The sequence below is a fragment of the Tyto alba genome, unplaced genomic scaffold (genome assembly GCF_018691265.1).
Source record: "Tyto alba isolate M040663 unplaced genomic scaffold, T.alba_DEE_v4.0 Super-Scaffold_14, whole genome shotgun sequence".
Taxonomy (NCBI): domain Eukaryota; kingdom Metazoa; phylum Chordata; class Aves; order Strigiformes; family Tytonidae; genus Tyto; species Tyto alba.
Window position 1 is genome coordinate 58,205,833 of NW_024881276.1, and position 20,726 is coordinate 58,226,558.

The 20,726-nt window shown below is 41.1% G+C and overlaps 1 protein-coding gene across 1 annotated transcript in view; it reads left to right on the top strand.

Annotated features, from left to right (window-relative positions):
- The first annotated feature begins 13,699 nt into the window (after positions 1-13,699).
- CLCN1 (chloride voltage-gated channel 1) overlaps positions 13,700-20,726 on the top strand; it is a 43,414-nt gene continuing 36,387 nt past the window's right edge. Inside the window, exons 1-2 of the mRNA XM_032997519.2 lie at positions 13,700-13,870; positions 20,244-20,397. Of these exons, the coding sequence (XP_032853410.2) occupies positions 13,700-13,870; positions 20,244-20,397 (325 nt within the window). The remainder of the gene's footprint in view (positions 13,871-20,243; positions 20,398-20,726) is intronic.

The following is a 20,726-nucleotide window of genomic DNA, read 5'->3' on the forward strand; positions in this document are numbered from 1 at the left end:
TGTTTAGGTCCTTACACAATTCTTCAGTCAGCCTTTGTTTCTACTCCTCTGAATAACTTACCAACAAACTGTGAGCCTTTTTCCAGACCAGAGAGGTATTTGATATTACACTACTTGGCATCACGTTTATTATCAGTGGTAGAGGAAAAGGTACTGAGCGTACACTGCTCTTAGTTCCACTTCCATATAGAAATAGGACATGTTAGAAATCTCATTTCCATTAACTGTAAGTCCATAATGCTCCAGGCCCATAGGGTAAAAGAACAGCAGGTTCACCTAAGCTTTCTGGGAATGGTAAAGGCAAATGCAAGACTAAAGTCGTCACAGCTGTGCAACATAGTAGTGACAGAAGAAACAGCTGGTGTGGTGTAGGAACTTTATTCCAGAGGTACATGGAAATCTTTCTGTTGGATAGATTAAACAAGGGCTAAGTAAATTTCTCTTCTTGCCTACGGGTGTGTTTTAACTCTTCATGTGAAGGTGTACACTGTAGCTGAGATGATCTATTGACCTCCACATGTAACAGCTTCTTACATAAATGCTGCTTCTTTGACCTATGGTGAAGCCATTCAGAGCACAATACCGAGCTGTTAACTGCATAAAGACATGAATCTTTTTCCATCAGTTTACCTTTCACAATTCTAAGGGCAGACATGTCAGAGGTGGTACAAGTGAATGTGACAGTCCTTTATGCCACTCAAAATTTTGAGGCAACTGTGAAGGTTCCAGCCAACACTGAATAACCTTGAATTACTGCGTCTTCTCTCTTCTTTAACCCAGCCTCTTCTCTATCTTAATGATAAAAGACAAAACTTGACACTTTATCTGGAAATGTGGAATAAGGGAGACTAAGTTCAAGGTATGATATATTACTGGCTTTTGATTAGGCATATGCACAGTGTGATAGGCAGTCTCTTCTACACAGGACTTGGGTAGCATGACCTCTTCTAGCTTGACCAGCAGCCCTTCACCAAAAGCCCACAGAAAGAGAGTCAGAATATCTTCAGGAAGAAGTCCTTCCCCATAGTACCTTTCATTCTCTATTCAGTTCTACTCCATGTCACCCTTATTCTTTACTTTTATTTTTCCATCACAGTGCGAAACTGCCTAAATGCTATGTAGGCTACCCGTAGGCATAAACATATTAAATAAATGCCACCCTTGAGGCATGACTCACAATAGTTCAAACTTATGAGGCAGTACAAGCAGCTGCCCCGAATGCCCCACTGGGTCAAGCCTTGTGTGCTCTGCCCCACTCCTTCATCTCAGCAGCGTCTTACGGAGCAGAACCCCAGGGGTTGGACAAACACTGAATTAATCTTTTCCTTTGAAAGTGCCAGTTCTGGGAAAGAAAGGGAAGGAATCTATATATCTTCAGTTGGTAGCAAGAGTTTCACTGAGTATAGCTTGCTTATTATTTCTTAATGTGCTGTTTCTTCCAGTCTTGTTCGTTTCATATTCCACTCAGCCACCTAACTCCTGATACCTTATAGAACCAGATATCTTTATAGCAAGTATATAGTATAATGTTTGTATAATGTATTAACAGAAACTCTGACATACTCTGGAACAACCTTTCCAAATCCTTCTGCAAGGATTTTTGACTCTTCAGAACCTCTAGCTGTTTCCACTTCCAACACAACCCCTTTCTTCTTCTCCCAACTTTCCCAGATCAGTGTGTTTGGCTTTACAGTAAATGGATCTTGTCTAAAACCAATGAGCAATCATCAGCTAATGACATTTTACTACTGAATGTGGAGGACTGTGGGACTGACACAACTGATTCCATAACAGTATATCAGCTGACTATGCTTTTCAGGGTGAAGTTTTACAATATAAGGTAATATCATCTAACGACAGGTCACTGTGAAGAGGGACAGACTTATTTTCTTCCCTCTGTTCTTGGACATGCTTTCCTACTGCCCCTGTCATGATGGATCTAATGCAATGTTAAATTAGCCCAGGCCATTGATTGAACTGAAATCTAACCCATCAAAACAATTAGTTTTCCATCAACCCAACTTGGTCACCTCTCAGTCACTTGATTGCTCAGACCACATGAAAGCAAGAGAAAATTGTTTAGTAATACAGATTCTTGCTATGGACTGTTGTAAAAGTAACCTTGTACAGGAGGGACAGACCAGCTGCAGGAATCAGGCTTCTGATGCTGAACATTAAGAAGACTGTCAGCACATTTTCAGACTGAAGATTGAGAAGATAACAGGTGCAAAAGCATATTTTCTTCAGGTAGTTTCTGTGAAGGACAGCAAAGTTACAAAAATTCTGTGTCCTCAAGTGCAGGGCAGATCAGAGTCTGTGAACAATCAGATTAGACACAGAAAGCAAATATGGTTCAATTTAAATAGAGTACCAAAACAAGAACCAAAGTAGTGGTATACATACTTCTATGCAAATGCTAAAATTATGAAAAACAACAGTAGGACCAGTCTCTTATCCTGTTAGGATATACACCAGGCATATTAAAAACCTTGTGGCAGACAATTAATGAGAAATTGTAATACCAGAATGCAAAATATGCAGAAAGATAAGGTAAACCATAGTAGTGTTAGAGTAGTACTGTATGCTGATGAGAACCTGGATCAAAGTAATGAACTCAGCATCCAAATAGGTTGAAATTTCCAATGTAAATAGGAAGTGTATAGTGTTGGATCTGCATCACTGCTGTCTGAACCTAGATTGCAACGTTGTGATATGTTGATTGAGATCAGAGAGCCAGGTAGGGCAGAAACTACAGTAGTAACAAAAAACTGCAATGACCCCATATATTGGGCAAATGTCACATTGGGATGTGAAGTAGATGCAATCAGTGATTGTGGAATAGTCAGATGGGAAGTCCACAAAAGGTTATGACTAGATAGCCTCCTAAACAATTCAACAGTTGAAACCACTACTTCATAGTTACCACAATGTGCTTGGAGTCAATACCCCTGTGGAAGCAACAAGGGTCAAAAAATCCACTAGAATGGATCAAACAGAAAACCACACAAAAAATGAAGAAGTCTTTTAATCAATTAAGAGATGTGACCAAATAATGAAACATATCCAGAAAAATTGGAGGTTACTGCAGGACACCACATTGGTATCTAAAAAGAACAGAACCACATAGAAAGCCCTCAGTCCTCCTTTAATCTTCTTCAGATCCTTAAAAGGAGTGCTGTCATCTTCCAGGATGCTTCTTAGAACCTTCTTTTTATCCAAGGTGTAGAGGAAATGTGTGCTATGATCTGTCTCCCAGAGGAGTTACATGAATAACCAGAAAAAAAATATGCCAGGACAAGCAAACTTCCAAATCCTACAGCTTATCCCACTTCTCCCAACATTCACTGTAGAGAAATGGATCACAAGACAGGCAAATGCCCATCTAGCTCCAAAACCTCCTGTTAAAGCTGCCCTGTTGACACGTCCTTCTGCTGGCAGCCAGCTCTGTGTGTAGCTGTGGCAAAATAGCCAGGTGCACACCATTTCCCAAAGCCTTTGGCCCTGTCTTTCCACAGGTCCTACAATGCCCATGTTAAAATGGCCAGTAAACCAGCAAGAAGTAACAGCAACCCTCACAGAGAGTGGAGAGTAGTCTGGGAAAGACAACAGTTCTGTGTCAGAGGCTGTCTGTGAAATGGTCCTGTGCAAGATGCAGATTGTCTAGTCAGGAGTGGCTCAGCCTGATCTCTTCCACTTGAATATAGGTGAAAGAAGCACTATTATCTGGTTGGAGGTGATACCAGGTGTTCCTTAGGGAGTAGTGACCTCCTGCTTTCCTAATGATATTTGCCTCATTTCCAATGCAGCTCTGTGAACGGGGTAGAATCAAAATTCAGAGCCAGGACCAGACACTCCAGTGGACTAATACTGCTGACAAAGGCATCCTGATAAAAATGACATTGCATTCTGATATTCAGACATATCAGAACACAGATATTGAAGACATTAATGTACTTCCAAGCAGATCTGAATGTGCAGCAGCTGATTTAGCACAACGATCATGTTCTCCAGCATTCAAGACTATAGCTCAAGAGAGGACGGGGTTGTAATGATCAGTGTGGCGAAGCTCAGTATGAAATTGTATAAACAGACATGTCTATCCAAGTGGTCCTGCCACAAAGTACAATTGGACTGCCAAAGTGAAGGTCTCTTTCAGAAGCACAATGAAGAACCTTCCTGCCCAAAGCAAGGTGAGTACCCCACCCCTACACAGATCTTCCTTCCAACCCATGGGGTCTAATGATGGGATTTTGAGCTGATTCACTTGGAGGAAGAGGGAATAAAGGTAAGGAACCTTCTGGCCAGTAGTGATGGTGCCAGTGGTACCAGCAGTGCTGTATACTGGCAAGTTCTGTAGCCAGAGCTGTGGTTCCCAGGGTACAGGGAAGCACTCTGCCCCCTGGGTTCACTTTCCTCCTTGAATAGGGCATTCACTGATGAAGATGAGGTTGTAATCTGCCATGGCAAGGGCCAGCTGCATCTTCTTCCCAGAGCAATGAATCTTCAGTGGGTGGCACAGCTTGTCCCTCAGCGTGATGGGTCTGAGAAGCCTTCAGACTTGTGTGAGCTCACGGTCCTTGTAGTGCCCAAAAGCCTGTGGAGTGGGACATTTCTGTCCTTCTCCTGTCAAGTAAAGGTCCCCAGCCCAGCCAGTGTGTCTGGCAGAGAGAAATTGCTCTCCCCCTGATGCAAGGACAAAAGCAGAGGGAGTGGGATTTGAAAAATTTCACAAGGACTTTTTGTTTTCTGACTGTTCCTTACCAAAATATACTATAGACATAATGCTACTTGTGGAATAGAATATTACTCTGATACAGATAAGCTAAATTTGTGTTACACCCCAGACCAAGGGAAATGTCTAAACAAGATAGCACAAATACTCTCAGTGACTTTTACTGACTCTGAACACCGAATAACACACATGAACAAGACTGTAAGCAATGTTATTAAACATACAAACATGGCATCCAAAAATCTAATTTCTCATAAACAATCTGATTTAGCAGCTTCTAGAACTTATTTCAGTTTTCAAGTTAAATGAAAATTGAAATTGTTCCCATCATTTATGCTCTGCACTTTCTTATTCATTGACTCATTATCCTTCCACCACTCCTGACTTCCATCAATAGCTTCTAATGTTGTTCTACAGTCACTCCCTGGATTCCTATTCCAGGTTTAATATTTTTAGCTGGCATGTACATTAAATGTCAGCACTGGGTCACAATGGCATTTGTGGGGCAATTCCTGAACTTTCTTCTTCTGACTTATCTTGTCCTGGGCTTGAAATACTAGGCTACCTGTCTCTGACATCTGGAGATTGTTGCTCCCTCATGGCCCTGGGGTACTTTTTGCAACTTTTTCCCCTTATGACAGTCAAAATTGGCTCTTGGTGGTAAGTATGCAGCAGCTTTAGTTTAATGACTTCCACAGAGAAAAAACTTTCTGCAAGTCTTCATACCAAAGTGTGACCCAAGTACTTCAACTTGATGCACTTGCTTGACACAGTTCTTCCCTTTCCCCAACACTTTCCCACAAGTCAAGGCAGGGGACTGATAAAAGAGGGAGGGACTCCAGTGAATATCATGCTGATTCCTGATGATCATCCCTATATCAGCAGCCAGTGATAACAGCAAAGGTTATTGCCTCAGGGGAATTGCTTTGCCCTCATTTGTGGTGGATTTATTATTCTGGCTGCCAAGGGAACTATCTTCCCTCTGCTTACCTTTGTCTTTATCCTGTATTACTACCAGGGATTGTTCTATGGGAAACAAGCAAGATCCCTGCTGTGCATCAGGGTTAAGTGGTTTTGTTTAGATATCTGCGTTTGGATGGGAGAAGAAGGAAAACAGGAAGCTTAGTCAAAACTGTAAAAGATTTACTAGCATAACTTTGATAGTAAATAAGATATTTAAAAAATCTTTAATGGTAGTGATAACACGTCTGTGCTACAACTTTTATACTGACATCATTTATCTCAGCTGAGACAGGACAGGACAAACTAGTACAGTCAGCAACTTGTACTTGGCAACCATGGAGTTCATATAAGTAGTCTGTAGCATTTATTCTAATAATGGTGAAAGTCTGAAATGTAAGCAAGACCCAAGTGTTACTGAGAAAAGGTTTATGGTTACTTATGTCTCTGCTGCAATCAGAAAAGACAATCCCTTTCTTCATTTCTGGTGTGTTACTGACCCCTTCTTTTTTAACTTTCATGTGGCCATGCATCAGCTGGAATGGAGATCTGAGCTGTCTGAAAATTGATTTTTTGTTGCATCAAGCTTCTTGATCACTAGTTCCAGTACCTAACAAATTAAGACTGTCCTTTTCAATCAGTCTGCTCCTTAAACCTCCTAAACCACCCTCTCAGAGGGATCAATAGATTCTGGGGTCTCAAAGTGATTTTTCAAGCATTTGAAAGTTGAACATATATGAAGAAAATGAAATAAATTATCTATGTTCTTATATATGTCTAATCCTAGACATGGCCTCCTGGAGATATCTGTCCATACTCAAGGTCCCTTCTTCTTGCCCAACCCCAGATCAAGTATACCCCTAACATGTCCTTGAAACCTTCCCTTTTCATCTCTGTGCAAATAATTTTTTTTCATAAGCCAGTCCTCCTCCTAAACTTCTCAGCCATGACCACTTTTTTTCCTAGCTCGCCATTGCTTTTATGAGAGACATCATTCTTCTCTTGAAATTAGCCAAGTCCAATACAAAAGCAGGAGCCCTAGCAAAAACCTGTTCCAGACCAGTTCTACACAGCTCATCACTGCATTTTCTTTCTACCTTCATGATGTCGGTCATGTTGCTGTGTATTTGCATGATTGACAGATTGAATGTGCAATTATAAAATTTACCTGTGCAACAAGCAATCTACAGAGAGGAGGGGAAGAAAGGCACTTATAATCTTCCATGCACTGCCAAACATCTCTCAAGGACAGTTTTAGCTGACAACAAAATACAGGTCATGGTGTAGGTGACTTATTAGGGAACATTCACCAGCTGTTATCAGAGCTCATCATCTAAATAAATACACAGATAAAGAGTAATTTCCCAGAGAGTCTGTAGATTCCATGTCCTGGAACAATAACAAATTCACAAGCTTAGAATTATCCCTAATATATTTTGTTCACTAGGGAAGAATTTGTATTTCCTAGATGTTCCATAGTCTCTTCTGCTAAAAATGTCTTCAAGAAGCTGATTATTTCAGAGAATGTTTGTGATGCAACATTATTCTCCTAGAAAATAAGAAATCCATTGAACCCACTTCAAACAGTTCATTGAGTGTTTGCTAGTTCTTATTGACTTTAGCTGATTTTGAATGCATGATACAGTGATAAATAGTCTTCTGTCTCTCAGCAGTCTGTTTTTACTTTTCATCTCTTTTTTTTTTTCCTTTAACTTTTTGATACTTGTATGTACACTGTACCTATTTGATTTGCTCTGTTTTTTCTAAGACAATACAATCAGATCTCTATCCCACCAGTATGACACCTCTTCATTTGGAAAGCCATTAAGCATATGCAAAGAAGAAATGATTTAATAGAGGCTACAGGGTGCTGTAGGGTAGAGAGTCACTGAGGGAACTGAGGTTTGCAATTTAAGAAGGGGACAGCTGTAGGGGAGGAGCCATCCAAGTTGTGGAGGTGCAGAAACAGTCTCCCAGGCAATCAAGTGTAAGCACAAAATTTTAGCAGCTCAGAAGGTCACAGAGTTAATTGCAACCAAGGTCGCAGTAGGTAGGGGAGAGTTATGTATGAACTATATATTTACTTCTGTGCTTCCTGACTTATGTGCTTGAAGTTTTCTCTATTTAAAAAAAAAAAAAAAAATCAAATAATCTTATTTTTATTCTAGTAAAGACTGTTCTGGTTTGAGTTTTGAAGCCTGCCATTCTTAACTGGACAACTCACCAGGACATCTAGTCAGATCCACTTTAAAGTTCTGGATGAACTGGGATCCATTTATAAAACCTAATTTTGCTATATTCTCATTCATCTGATTTTCTGTTTCTTGCTCTTACTGCTGGGTTTAAGTTATCTCTGCTTGTTCTTTTTGGTCTCAGTTCCAAACTGTGACCACACTGTGATGTAAGACAAGACAACCTCAAATTAACAAGTAATTTACCTTAGGTACCAGCATCAACATAGATATAGCTTTGTTTCATTTGATTTTGGGGTGAATTCACAGTGTGATCTATGTAAACAGTCACAGTTGGGTGGCTTCTATAACCCTGCCCATTTAAAGTACATTTGTTTTTTGCCAAGTCATGGCATATCATACTGTCATATCATGTCATACCACAATATCATCATGTCATATCATGATCTGTTTAAGTTTCCTTCCAAGTTCATCTATTCCAACATCTACTTCAATTACTTCAGTGGCTCCTGTGTTCCTATAAGTATTTATCTGCTTTCAGTAGTGGTTTGTTTGTTTTTTTTTTCCATTCTGCCTCTCCTTTGGTAACATCACTACCTCCCTACTTTAGTTATCAGAAGCTGATGATTCTCAAAATGTTCCCTGTTTCTGTCAATTCTGCTCTATTCAGTCTAGCATTAGTTGGTACATGTCCTCTTGAATATTATCATATTACCTTGTTATTTCTCCATGACAAAAGCCCTTAAACTTTTTAGACTTGTTCGTTCTACTTTTTACTGCAAACTCAACCCTTCCTTCAAGCATTCTCTGAAAGGTCTCTGTCATCATCACTCCATATTCAGCCTTGCTTGCAATGTGCTCTTGCACAGCTTAAATTTCTGTCTTTTGCTACCATTCAAGCCTTAGTCCATGGTCTATTTCTTTCTTTCACTATAAAAGCTGTCTTTTCTCCTGGTCTCCCTCCCTCTTCCTAACCCTTTTCACAGCATTTTTTCTCTCCCAAAGCTCCAGTTGCTTCCTGTGGCTCTTTGAACCTTCCATGGATATCTTGTCCAATAACATGTCCCGTTTGAGCACCTTGTTCTTATCTAGACATTGCCTTATCTTATGTCTACTGAAGCCTTTTTCCTTCCTTTTCACTCTTTTTTGCTCCATCTGAAACTATTGCTTGAGGCAAAGTACACATGCTGTGACTTCTTGTTATCCTGCATCTCATCCCCTCACGTCCTTCTGTGCTTTCTTTGTCTATTATTGCCTCTGTGTTTATCTCTTGGAGCCTCTGTTACTGTTAAGCAGTCCTTCTTTTGTCACCTTTCTCCTCTTCCTCCTCCAAAACTCCCTTTTCCCCTTTCACATTTACAGTTTCTTTTGTCTCACAGCCTACCTTTTATATTATCTCCTTCACAGCCTTATGGACCTCTCGGACTGAGCTCTCTTAAGCATAGAATATTATTTTTTCTTTATTCTTAAATGACTGCTTTTCTATTCTGCATGCATGGTTCTGAGTACCAATAACTCTGCCTCCACAAATTCAACTCCTTTCAGTCTAGGGCTCTGCATTACCATCTGCTATAATGTCTGTGTATGCAGTATTAATGGCAACTGAAAAATAGACATTATGTTTCATTCCAGAGGAAGGTGCAGTCTGGTACTGGGCCATAAGGTTTGCATACAGTGAAGTCATGAAGTGGTCTAGATATTTTAGAATGAATCTTCTAGAAAAAACAAACAAACAGAAAAAGCTCTAATATAAGCAGAAGGCTCAGAATGTATGATTCCTGATAATTTTGTGGGCAGGGCACAGAGAACAACATTTAGCTTGTCACAGTTGATTAATAGCACTGGGATTTCAGGTGATAAATTTACCAGGGTGGGACCATGAGAGAAGCACATATCTTCAGTCATCCTTCCCCCCATACTGTCAGAGCTTTCTCTATAAAGACAGTAGGATGGAAAGGCTAGGAATTCTATTTCTGCATCCTGGAAAGCATTCATGAGAAAAAAAATAAAGGCAGAGAAAGGGAGACCTGAGAGAAAACTGGGAAGAGAGAGAAAGATAGATGGCTGACTGGAGAAGAGACCCATCTTGGGTGAGAGTTATTTTAACTTCTATTCATTTCTTTTTCCTCACCTAAGACACTAATTTAGGGTGTAGCTGTAGTTTCATCTGTCATGAAGATGTTCTGCTTGAAGGAAGTACCACAGAAACAAACTTAGGAGTCCCTCTAAGACTTGTAATATTCAAAGAAGAATGTGATGTATGAGCAGGTTGCATAACTTTTCTCTTGTGAGCTATGGGGCAGTCTAGAAACTTTTGTGAGCCCTTTCAAGAGTCTCAGGTGCACCTGAGGAGTCTAGTTATATGTACAGGTCATCTGTGTGTGTGATTAGTGCAAGATGGTTATTACATTTTCCTCTTTTTTTAAATCTTCCCCCATTTCTGTGCTGGTCTCCTGAGTCTGTTGGTAACCTCTCAAGCAACAGCAGTACTATGTGTCCTAGTAGAAGGGCAGAGCTAGGCCTTGGCAGTAGAAAGCAGGACAGATGAGCAATAAAGAAAATATGTAAAGAACTGTGGCAGGAAATTACAGGAAAAGTGATAGGGGAGATTTGACAGCAGTTGCTGGGCAGTAGCAGTGCAGAAAGGCACATCTTTTCAGGGTGTGCTCAACATTTGGTACTTTTGGGACTCTGCTGATCTAGACAAGACAATGGGTAGAGCTGGAACAATATCTTTCATTGGGTCAGCTCTGCCAGCTAGAAGAAGTGGACAAGCTGTTTGGTCTACAAGTTCTTCTTTGAGTCTGAAATAGAAACAGCAGATCTCAAAGCAAATACAAGTTGAAAGTAATTGTTTTGAATTTAACTAGACTAGTGTCAGTGTGGTTGTGACAAAAGATTATTGGTACCTTGTGGAATAGAGAGGATGTTAATAGCGCTTACAGAGCTGACAAAGAGCTTTTCTCCTAGTGGGGAGAGAGAGAGTGGTGATTTATAAGGTGTGGAGGATGATAAGTTTAGTGTTCTGGACACAGGAAATAATGTGACATAAAGTCAGTATCTCTACATAAAGTATATATTTTGTCATGCACTGGAATGATGAATTTCCATTCTCAGTCTTTTCTTTGTTAGACAGTATCTGGCTACAGAGATCAGAGATAGAGAGATTGTTTGATGAGAAATGCTCTCCCAGAAGGAATTAGATAAATGCTAGGTTCTTAGCTGCAGATGTCCTTAGAGCTAAGTCCTTAAAGTGTACACATGTACCACTGTGTGCATAATGATTATTCAGTTTCATCAGTATAATTACCAGTCTACTATTTGGTGCACTGGATGAGGTGTAGTACATTGTGAAAAGTATGAGTGAAGGTGCAGTGATTTTGTGGGTTGTCTTCCTCATTAGGTTAGTAAAGGTTTCTTGTTCAAATAGCATCTAGAGCTATTTGGTAAATGTTGGCCTTGGTGTCCTTCGTGTCTTTATTAGGGAAGTGAGAGAGGTTGGATCTGGTTTGGAGGATGAGAGGGACAGTTTTTGGAAAAAAACATTTCAGGGTAGTATCATCTAATTTTAGGCTACAATTATATAGTTATTTTCCATGGAAATTCTACAACAGTATCATGCAAGACAGACAGTAGAGTTTGATTAGCTGTCAGTAAGGGGTTCTTTTTTATACTGAAGCAATTTCTGATGTGCTATTCTTGTGCCTTTTGAAAAACAGATCTAGAAGAGTGCACCTTTAGGTAAAGGTTCCCATTAGTTTTCTCCAGTGGCTGTGGTGAGTGTTTTCCTCCAGTAAATGTAATAGTAACTGAAGATCTTGTGTTGTATTACAGCTTTGATATTTGCTGGGCCTTACTGTGGTTGGTCTTTAGGTTTTCTATATATGATGTATGTTTATATTCTATACAGATTTTTATATTTTATACACTATAGAGTATATGTTATACATCGATTTTTATGTAAGCCATACTGACATTGTTCTTCCAAAAGCATCTCAATAGGCTGGGAGCAGTTAATGCCTTTATGATGGAAATCTATGAGGGTATCCAAATGTTCTCTGATTTCCTAGAAACAGTCACTGAGAAACTCTTCTTTAAGGTAGTTTATTACAAGTTTTGTCCTACTGATGGGTCACAGTCTTCCACCAGGAAACATTGGTTATTGACAGTAGAGTGCTGGTGAGGATGAGGCCTATATGTTTTGAGGCAGCACTGATATTGCTTTTGTAAATGTTCAGAGCTAGCCTGGCCTGCCAATAGGTGTGGGTTGTACAGACTACCAATATCCATATGGATATTACTGTTAATGGATATCCCTATGGATATTGTTAGCAGAAACATTGGAGTAGGTGATGAGGTGGTTTATGAAGGAAATCAAGTGTGTCTTCCTCTTGGAGACTTTCTTTGTAACCCACTCTTGAGGACCATGCAGACTGAGAAAAAGCACAATGAACTTCCAGGAGAAATGTTTTACAGGGGTCTGCAAAATTAAATAATGAAATTACTGTTCTGGACCTAAAAGAAGGGTGTTTTGCCTCTCTCTCTCCCTCATCCTGCCTGCAAATCTCTTATCCTGAAGTGTGACAAGCTTGGAAACCATTATTCTGGTGAGGTGATAGTGTACAAGAGGAGGAAGTTAGTAAGAGCTCTTTAGTGACTGCATTTGAGCCCTGTGGGGTCTTCTTTTCTTGTACACTATTTCTGGGATCTTGAACTCACTGCTCTTTGTTGATTAATAGCCATCAAAAGACATATGGTTGCAGGCATCACACTGACAGTACTGTGAGGTGTCTCTAGGCCATGTTGCTGGAACGTGCTTCTCATTTCTGTCACTGGCTTGTAGCTTACTGATGTTGGCTGAACTCATTGCTTTTTTGCCTGGATGAGAAACAAGTGGCAGGGTGGAGAGGAACAGCTGTTAAATGCTATAGCCTGTGGAAAAGTGAACATCAAGAAGAATAAATTTCTGCGTATACCCATAACTGAATACCCACAGAGAGGTTTGGTGACATTCTTCAAAAGTGTAAAGTGCCCATAAGGGCACATGGGAAGACTGTAATGCTCAGCAGTTTATAGGATGCCTGACTTATCCATTAAGGCTTGCTGCTTCTCTGGTGGACCATGGACTTAGAAAAATTTTATTGGGATGCTGAGTGTGCACCCATTTTGTTCTGTCTCACCACAGTTGCTGGCATCTTTATGGTTGTCACTCAGTCTTTTGGACACCTGGTGTCTGGGGAGAGAATGAGGAAGTCCACTGAATTTTGTTGTCATTGAAAATATGGCTTGCTCAGGATGGAGAGGTGTGAAAGAAGGTATCTCCTGGATAACCATTCCTGCTTCCTCCTGTCTGCCTTCTGTGTCTGTACTTCTAGCTCTATCAGTCTTATCGCCTTCTTTCCTCTCCTCTCGCCTCCTCCCTTCCTTCTCCTTCAGGAGTTCCCCTCTTGCCCATACCTGATATTCAATCCCAGCAGAGTTATTGCCTTTTGCTGAGATCAGGCACAGCACTGAGGAATCACGTGGCAGGGTAAGGTTGCTATAAATATAGTTAAACCCTGCAATCACTGCCTTTGGGCAGGAAGGGGAGAAAGTGAGAGAGGCACAAGGAGGAGGAGGGGCAGAGAGAAAGTGAGGCTGGAACAGGACAAGCCAAAGTGGTGTGAGGAGAAAAAGAAAGGAAGGAGGGAGCAGGAGAAAGTGGGGAGGCCATGCTCTCGGCCAGAACATGAGGTGGTTTTAGGTAAGACCCAGAGCAGCAGCTCTGTTACAACCAAGTGTGAGGAAGAGTAGAGGCATGGATTGCTCAGAGACCATGACGCAGGACCCCAGATCGAAGTCAGCTTTGGGGGGGGGCACACCGCAATACGACTATGTCTGCTTTGAGAAATGCACCCATTACGGGATACCTTTGGAGGCAGAACGCGAGGCCGGGGGGACAGGGGACGACCTGCACTACCTGGAGAACTCTCTCAGCTATCCACAGGTAGGGCTGGACAACTGGGACGTTTGTGGCAGCACAGGTTTCCCTGGGATCACATAGGCTCTTGGGGCTCCCAGAACGGTGCTGACAGAGCACACATCCCCATCCATTCCCAATCCTACCAACTCTCCCCTTCGCTTGCTGACTCCCAGGTCAGGCATTGACTTTCACGGTTGTACTTACATCCAGGAGTGCTATCAGCATTTCCAGTCTGGGGTCATTTTCACCTGCCATGGACACAAAGCGAGTTAGAATGGGTAATCTGGGATGAGGAAAATCAACCAGATTATTAATGTATTTGTAACAACAGAGAGAAACTGCAGCTACCTTCAGCTGGATAGTAACTAGAGCAGAAGAGTGAATAAACCTGAAGAGAACAGTGATGTATATATATGGGTATCTATCTGCACAGCTGTATAACAAAGTCATGCAGACTTTTCTCTGACCAAAAAGCAATTCACGGTCATAGATCCATACATGTATATTGATAGCTTTGGTAGCTCTTAGGACAGCTGTAAGTGAGGGATTTTCTAGCCCTTAAATTTGACCTGACACTTGCTCTGGTTCATACAAGCAGCAGTTTAGAAAAATATCTGGGACATAAATGTACTCTGGTTAGGTCTTCTTGTTCCATATACCCTCTGTATCTCCTCTACCTCTCCTGGGACAGCCTCCTGCAAAGGGGAGGTTTTACAGCAAAGTCCTGGTGTCTTATTTCCTACCACTCTGCTCAGACTAAGCTGATGTAAGAGGGCTTTAGAGCAATGAAGGATCCAGTCAAATGATGAGGGAGAGAGCATATGAATGTGAAATTCATACAGAGTGGATGTTTCTCCTTACATGAATAAAAATTCCATTGCATGAAAATTTAGGTGAATGATAGGGGGATGAGGGAGGTAATGCATTCATCATCTCCTGAAGACTTTTGTGATTTACTGATAAGGAAAAAAACACATTTACCACCGATAAAATCTCTTCCAGATAAGCATGGCACTGAGGATTATATGTGCCACATTGCAAAATAATATGGAATCAGTTCCACTGCCATATTCAGAAATTTCTCTTCTGAAACTGTCTAAAACATCTGAAAGTTTGCAAATGTCTCCTATACTAAACTCTTCTAAAACTACTCTGTGGCTGATTTGGAAGCAGCAGCCCAAATGGGAAGTTGTCTGAACAGTGGTCTGACAGGAACAGTTTATGCTTTATTTACTAACACAGGGGAATGGTCTGGCTGCAGCAGCCACACTAACAGGGTGAGAACAGAGTGGGATGGATGGAGAGGTGCGTGCATCCAGCTGGATCTGAACTCCACTGGGGTTCAGCCTTTGAATCGCTGCCTGTGCTGGGTAGGGCCTGAGGTAGGGGCAGGTGGCGGGAAGGAGGCATGGGGTGCAAGTGGCACAGCGCCTAGGGCTGGAGAGCTGAGGTGGAGTAAGGAAATACACCTTGTGCTACATGAACTGTTAGTAAGTTAGGGTGGGGGGAGCTATGGGATGCAAACTGTTTCTCCAGTAAAGTACATCCATGCACAAAACTATCCCAGTTCACATGCATCCATCCAAAATGCTAGTCCCACACCTCTAAAACCACTCTCACAAGCAGGTGCAGGTGGCACAGTGAGGCAGTACAACCCACCTCTGTGATCTTGCTATCTGGCACTGGAGTATCTTTGGTCTCAGCTCCAGAGGCATGCCGGTCAATGCATGTAGATAGACAACCTCATGTACAAACCAGCCTACCATCAAATGCATTCCCATGCATATCTTCAGGCAGTAATGTCCCCAGGCAAGCATGCATTTGTGAGCATAATTTACAATCTAAAAAACAGACAGCTGTATTTATAGATTTACTGCTAAATATGCTCTAGAAATACTTTTACATAAATAATCATGTACATATGTGGATGTATGTTAACGTATGAACCTTTGTATGCAGACATACTGTGGCAAAACCAGGCTTGCTCTGCATATGTATATTTTGCTAGCCATTCATATACATGCAGATAAAGTGTAAATAGGTGTGCTAACCTTGTACAAACATGTACATTTACATTATTAGCATGAAAAACAGCCTGCTGCACACATTTTCATCCATTTCCATGCAGAGTAACCATCAAGATTTCTTTTCCCACTGTCATGTGAAAAAATAGTTGGCAAGAGAGATTTTGATTCTGTTGTGCCTTTTTCTTTTTGCTAGCTGTTGCCTTCTTTATATGTAGGTTGCAAGCTATTTCAGACAGGCTCTGTGACTTGGTTGGGTTAACACAGGCCACAGAACAGTGAAATCTTGGCCTTTGGCCTGGGACGTTCAGATAATTGATGGTCAAAAACCATTTAGTGTTTAATAGATAATAAAACAATAGTAGTAATAGGATAATAATAGTAATATATATAAAATTCTGGACAATTAAGAGAGCAAACAGTAGATACATGATAGACGTTGTAATATACATTGATAAACATATACATTCTCATACACTGTAGGATTTTGTATTGTTTTCTTTCTGCATGAGAAAGCAGCTACAGCTGGTAAAGTATTTAGAAGTTGTGTTATTTGTGGCTATAGAAAGGGTGTTCGTGGCAGAGAGCTCACTCGGCAATACACAGATGAATGTAGTGGGAGGGTTTAGGCAGTGCAATGATATAGAATAACAGACTCAGAGAAAGGTATAGGAGGCAGTGGTCTCTGGAGGTCTCTAGCCCAAACCCCTGCTCACAACAGGCCTGACTCCAAAGATGGGTCAAGTTGTCCAGGCAGTTGTCCACACACATTCTAAACATCTGCAAGACTGAAGTTCACTCAGCTGCTCAGGGCACCTGTTCCTGTGTTGAACCACCTTCAAGAGGAGCTGAATGGGGATGTGTTGTCCTTTTGCACGGACTTTCCGTTCCTTTTCCTTCACTGTGCCCCTCCAAAAAGTCTCTCTGATATTTCTCTCCAACCCCACTCTCACTCCAGGTGGTGGGACTGCTGTTAGATCTCACTTTTGTCTTCTGTTCTTCAGGAAGAACAATTATTCTGTTGCTGCCCCCTGCCCCTCACGTGTGCCTCATTGGCTCTGTGTCCAAGCAGTTGAGCCTAGACTTTTTACTGACATTTAAATTTGCTTAAAAGTGAGTTTTGAGAGGTTTCACCTTTGAGACCAAATATGGCTACTCTTTTGTTATCCATCAGAAAAAAAACCTAACAAAGATCAGTTCAGGAATAGCAGGATGGCTACAAGGCAGGAGAGGGATGAGCAGTAGCGCCTAAGGCTGTCTCAATGGTCAGGAGCAGCAGATTAAAAACAGTATGTGCTGGCACTGCTGGGGGAAGGGATTTCAGGACTTGAGTATGCTATGGAGAACATATTGTTCAATCTGAATGGCATGGGAAATAGCTTAGGCTTTGGAATCTGAAAGGAGGGCAGTTTTATGCAAGTGCTGAGGTCTCAGGAAATAGTTCCCAGTAAAGTCTTGACATTATGGTGCTGTACATATTTTTCTCCTGAGATTCTGTGCAGCTTTTCCTCCATTACTCAAGCACTGAAACTTTCCCATCTCTTTTGGAAAGACAAACCCTGCTGGTTTACAGTCAAACATTAATAAATGCCTCCTTTCCCAAAATGAACTTTACCCTGGTTGTGCTTTCTCCCTGGATGCTTTTAGTTTATACACACACACACACACGGCTTCAGTGATATTTATATCTTCATCTGGTTTTGCACCATTATCATGGTCTCACTCAGCATTTAGCCAGGCTGGGCATCGTAGTACTTCTTCCGGCTCAACCCTTTAGGTGGTAATTGATATGTCTTAAAATTCTATCCAGTTTTTCTGGTGCTCAGAAAGCCTGTGTTCCTTGTGTGTGAGAGGGAGCATGAGAAGAAGGAACAGACTAAGTCCTACTGTATTATATTTTTACTTTTACATGTCTTCTAATGGAGTAGATATTTCTTGCCTAATCTAATTTTGCTTTAAGGTCATCCTCTAATTTCTGGATTCTTCTTCTGTCCCACAATCTCCTACCATTTTAAACAGTGCTAGAGTCCTGGAGAAGCAAAGCACATGTGTGAAGCATTCTTTAAGTGAGTTGAAACTAACTTGTTCTCCGGAAAAGAACCTTCATTTTTGTGTCTGGAGATTAACTCCTTTTTTTCCCCACATCCTGAGTGCACCATGTTCCAGTCAGATAGAAGCAGTGAACTAGGATGCCTTATGAGGATTTTTACTATTCACACTATTATACTGCCATGCTCTTCCATATGGGCAGATGGAAGACTAATTTGAATGTCATACTGGGCATAGATTTGAGTTCATAGTTTGTATTAAACTGTATTTGATATAAACCCATCCCTTATGACCATGTAAAGGCAATGAAACATTAGCTGAGGTGATGTGAAGATGCATTTGTCTAAAATCTGCTAGTACTTGGCATTTCTGGCTGAAATAGACATAGTAAGAAAAAAAGAAACAGCCTGTTATTTAGGACTGAATTCTGTATGTGACAGCTTACCTTGTATATGAAGTTCTTCAACCTGATGTTTCACTGTCCTGTCTGTATTATGGGGGTTAGAGCATGGCCATTCCTCACTGCAAAGAATGTGCATTACTTAGTATGCCTAGAGTGCGCTGATAATCATGTGGTTAATAATGACATTAAATTTGTCAGGTTCCAATACAGTGATGAATGGAAGAATACTTTCAGATATTCAGATAGGATCAATTTGTTTTAGAGACAGCAGGTAAGTCACCATAAGGACAGGATGACTTAAAAAAGCCTAGGTGTATGTTCTGAAAAAAATACTAGGGTTTTTGAAGGGAGCTATTGCACATGGTTCAAGTGTCTCTTGAGGAACATATGCAAATAAATAAACTACTTAGCGCCTTCAGTCTTATTTATTATGTGGAAATATGAATTGGTAGAACACTGAAACAGATGCTCAGAGAATCTGGGGAATTTCCACCCTTGGAGATGTTTAGATGTTGCCTGAGCAACGTCTTGAGCAGCCTGATATGGCTTTGCAGTTCGCATACTGTGAGCAGAGGCCTGGACTAGAAACCTCCAGAGGTGTCTTCCAGTATAAATCTTTCTGTGAATCTCTGAATCTATTTGATCTCAAGAGAACAGGAGCAACATCTGTGTCACTTTGAAAGGAGGAGACACGAAGTTGTCAAATAGAAATATTGCCTAAGCTTGTGGTAGTGCTTTATATCTTTCATATGTCTTGTAATTCTCTAGCTGAAGTGTCTGACTTTGCTGATCAAAGCATTGCTCACTCTCCTGCTGCCACTCAGAAAATCTTAGAGAAGATGATGTGCTGGGCAGGAAGCAAAGGGTCACCTTCTTACAGGTGTGAAGTGCCAACATCACAGGCCATGCATGAGGTGATAGCCTGACCACAAGTAAAGCTGAACGTGGTTCACTGATGGCGTGAGGTGAGGAGACTTGTTCTCTGCTTCTCAAATGCCCACCTTCCCCACCTATACTTTGAAAGAGTGAGGTGGGATGGCTGCTCTTCAGGGAATCTGATAAACAAACATAGGGGCATAGTCAGGATCCTTCAAGGTCCCTTGAGATCTCATTGTTGACAAGACAACACAACTGTCAAATTTACTACAGATCCATGTATGAAATGCCATTGGTAAGCGTGTGTAGTTGGTTGTGAATTGCATGCAACCAATTACATTTCAAGATTAGTATCTGAAGACAAAGACTAGATTAAGTAGTTAGAAATTCAGAGGAACTGAGGAATTGGAGACATGTGAGGACTTAATATGTTGATTTGGGTAAATAATGGGAGGAGGTGTGCAGTATCCTGTGATATTTCTGAGCTGATGCTGCTTCTTTTCCTCTGCAGGCACTATTAGTGTCTGGGTGTCCTGCTAAGCATTCCTTGGCAGCAGGAGGAACAGATGCAGGACATTCCTGCAGCCTGTTCAATAGTGTAATACCTCTCAAAACCTTCACAGATGTTTTACAGTGCTACTGAAATCTGTGAGACAGCCCTGCAGGTGACAGCCTCATGAACTATTTTGACCTTTTTTTGTACCTCCAGAAAGCCTGCTCAATCTCTTCAGACCACACCCAGGTCTTTCTCAGGATGTTAGAAAGCAGTTAATATTCCGTGATCATATCTTGTAACCTCAAAAAGAAGATGAAAATATTTTGGAGAGATTGGGAAGAGAGAACTAGAAAGGAAAAAGAAAAAAAAAAAAAAAAAAAGATGAGCTGCATCTGTCTGAGAGTTTCTGTCTCTGTCTCCCTGCTTGGGTACATTTGGGTCTGCACCTCAGACTGTTAGTAGATCTGCCTTTTCATCTTTAGTGCTATTTGTGAAGGAGCATTTGCCTTGCCTTTTCCTTTTGATCTCTCCTGCTCTCTGTTCCTCTAGCTTTATGGCCAATACACAGACCAGGTAACCGACTTTGCAGAGAAGGAAGCAGCAAAACTACTGAATAAGAAGCAGGCCCAAAAGAACAGTGAAAGATCCTTGAAACGTGAGAGTCAAATAGAGATCAAAGAAGAACAATATTCCAAATGTCAAGGTAGGGACAATTCATGTTTCATTACCCTATGACCATATATTGGGTAAGCCAGCCAGAGAGACTGAATTTAAGCAAGGCAAAAAGACAAGAAAACTGTGACTGGGGAGAAACTGTGAAGGAAGGAAAAGGAATCACAATAGATCAAAACATTCTTTTCATGTGAGCATTCATCCTAAGAAGAGCCAAGATTTGTTTGGAAAGAAGACCAGTCCCAAGTTAATAATTTATTCTACAACAGATCTCAGTAACGGGAGGAAAAGGACTTTCTTGTGTCCGATTTTTGCTGCTAGTGCATAAGACATTTAATTCTGGCCCCCCTCCCACCCTCT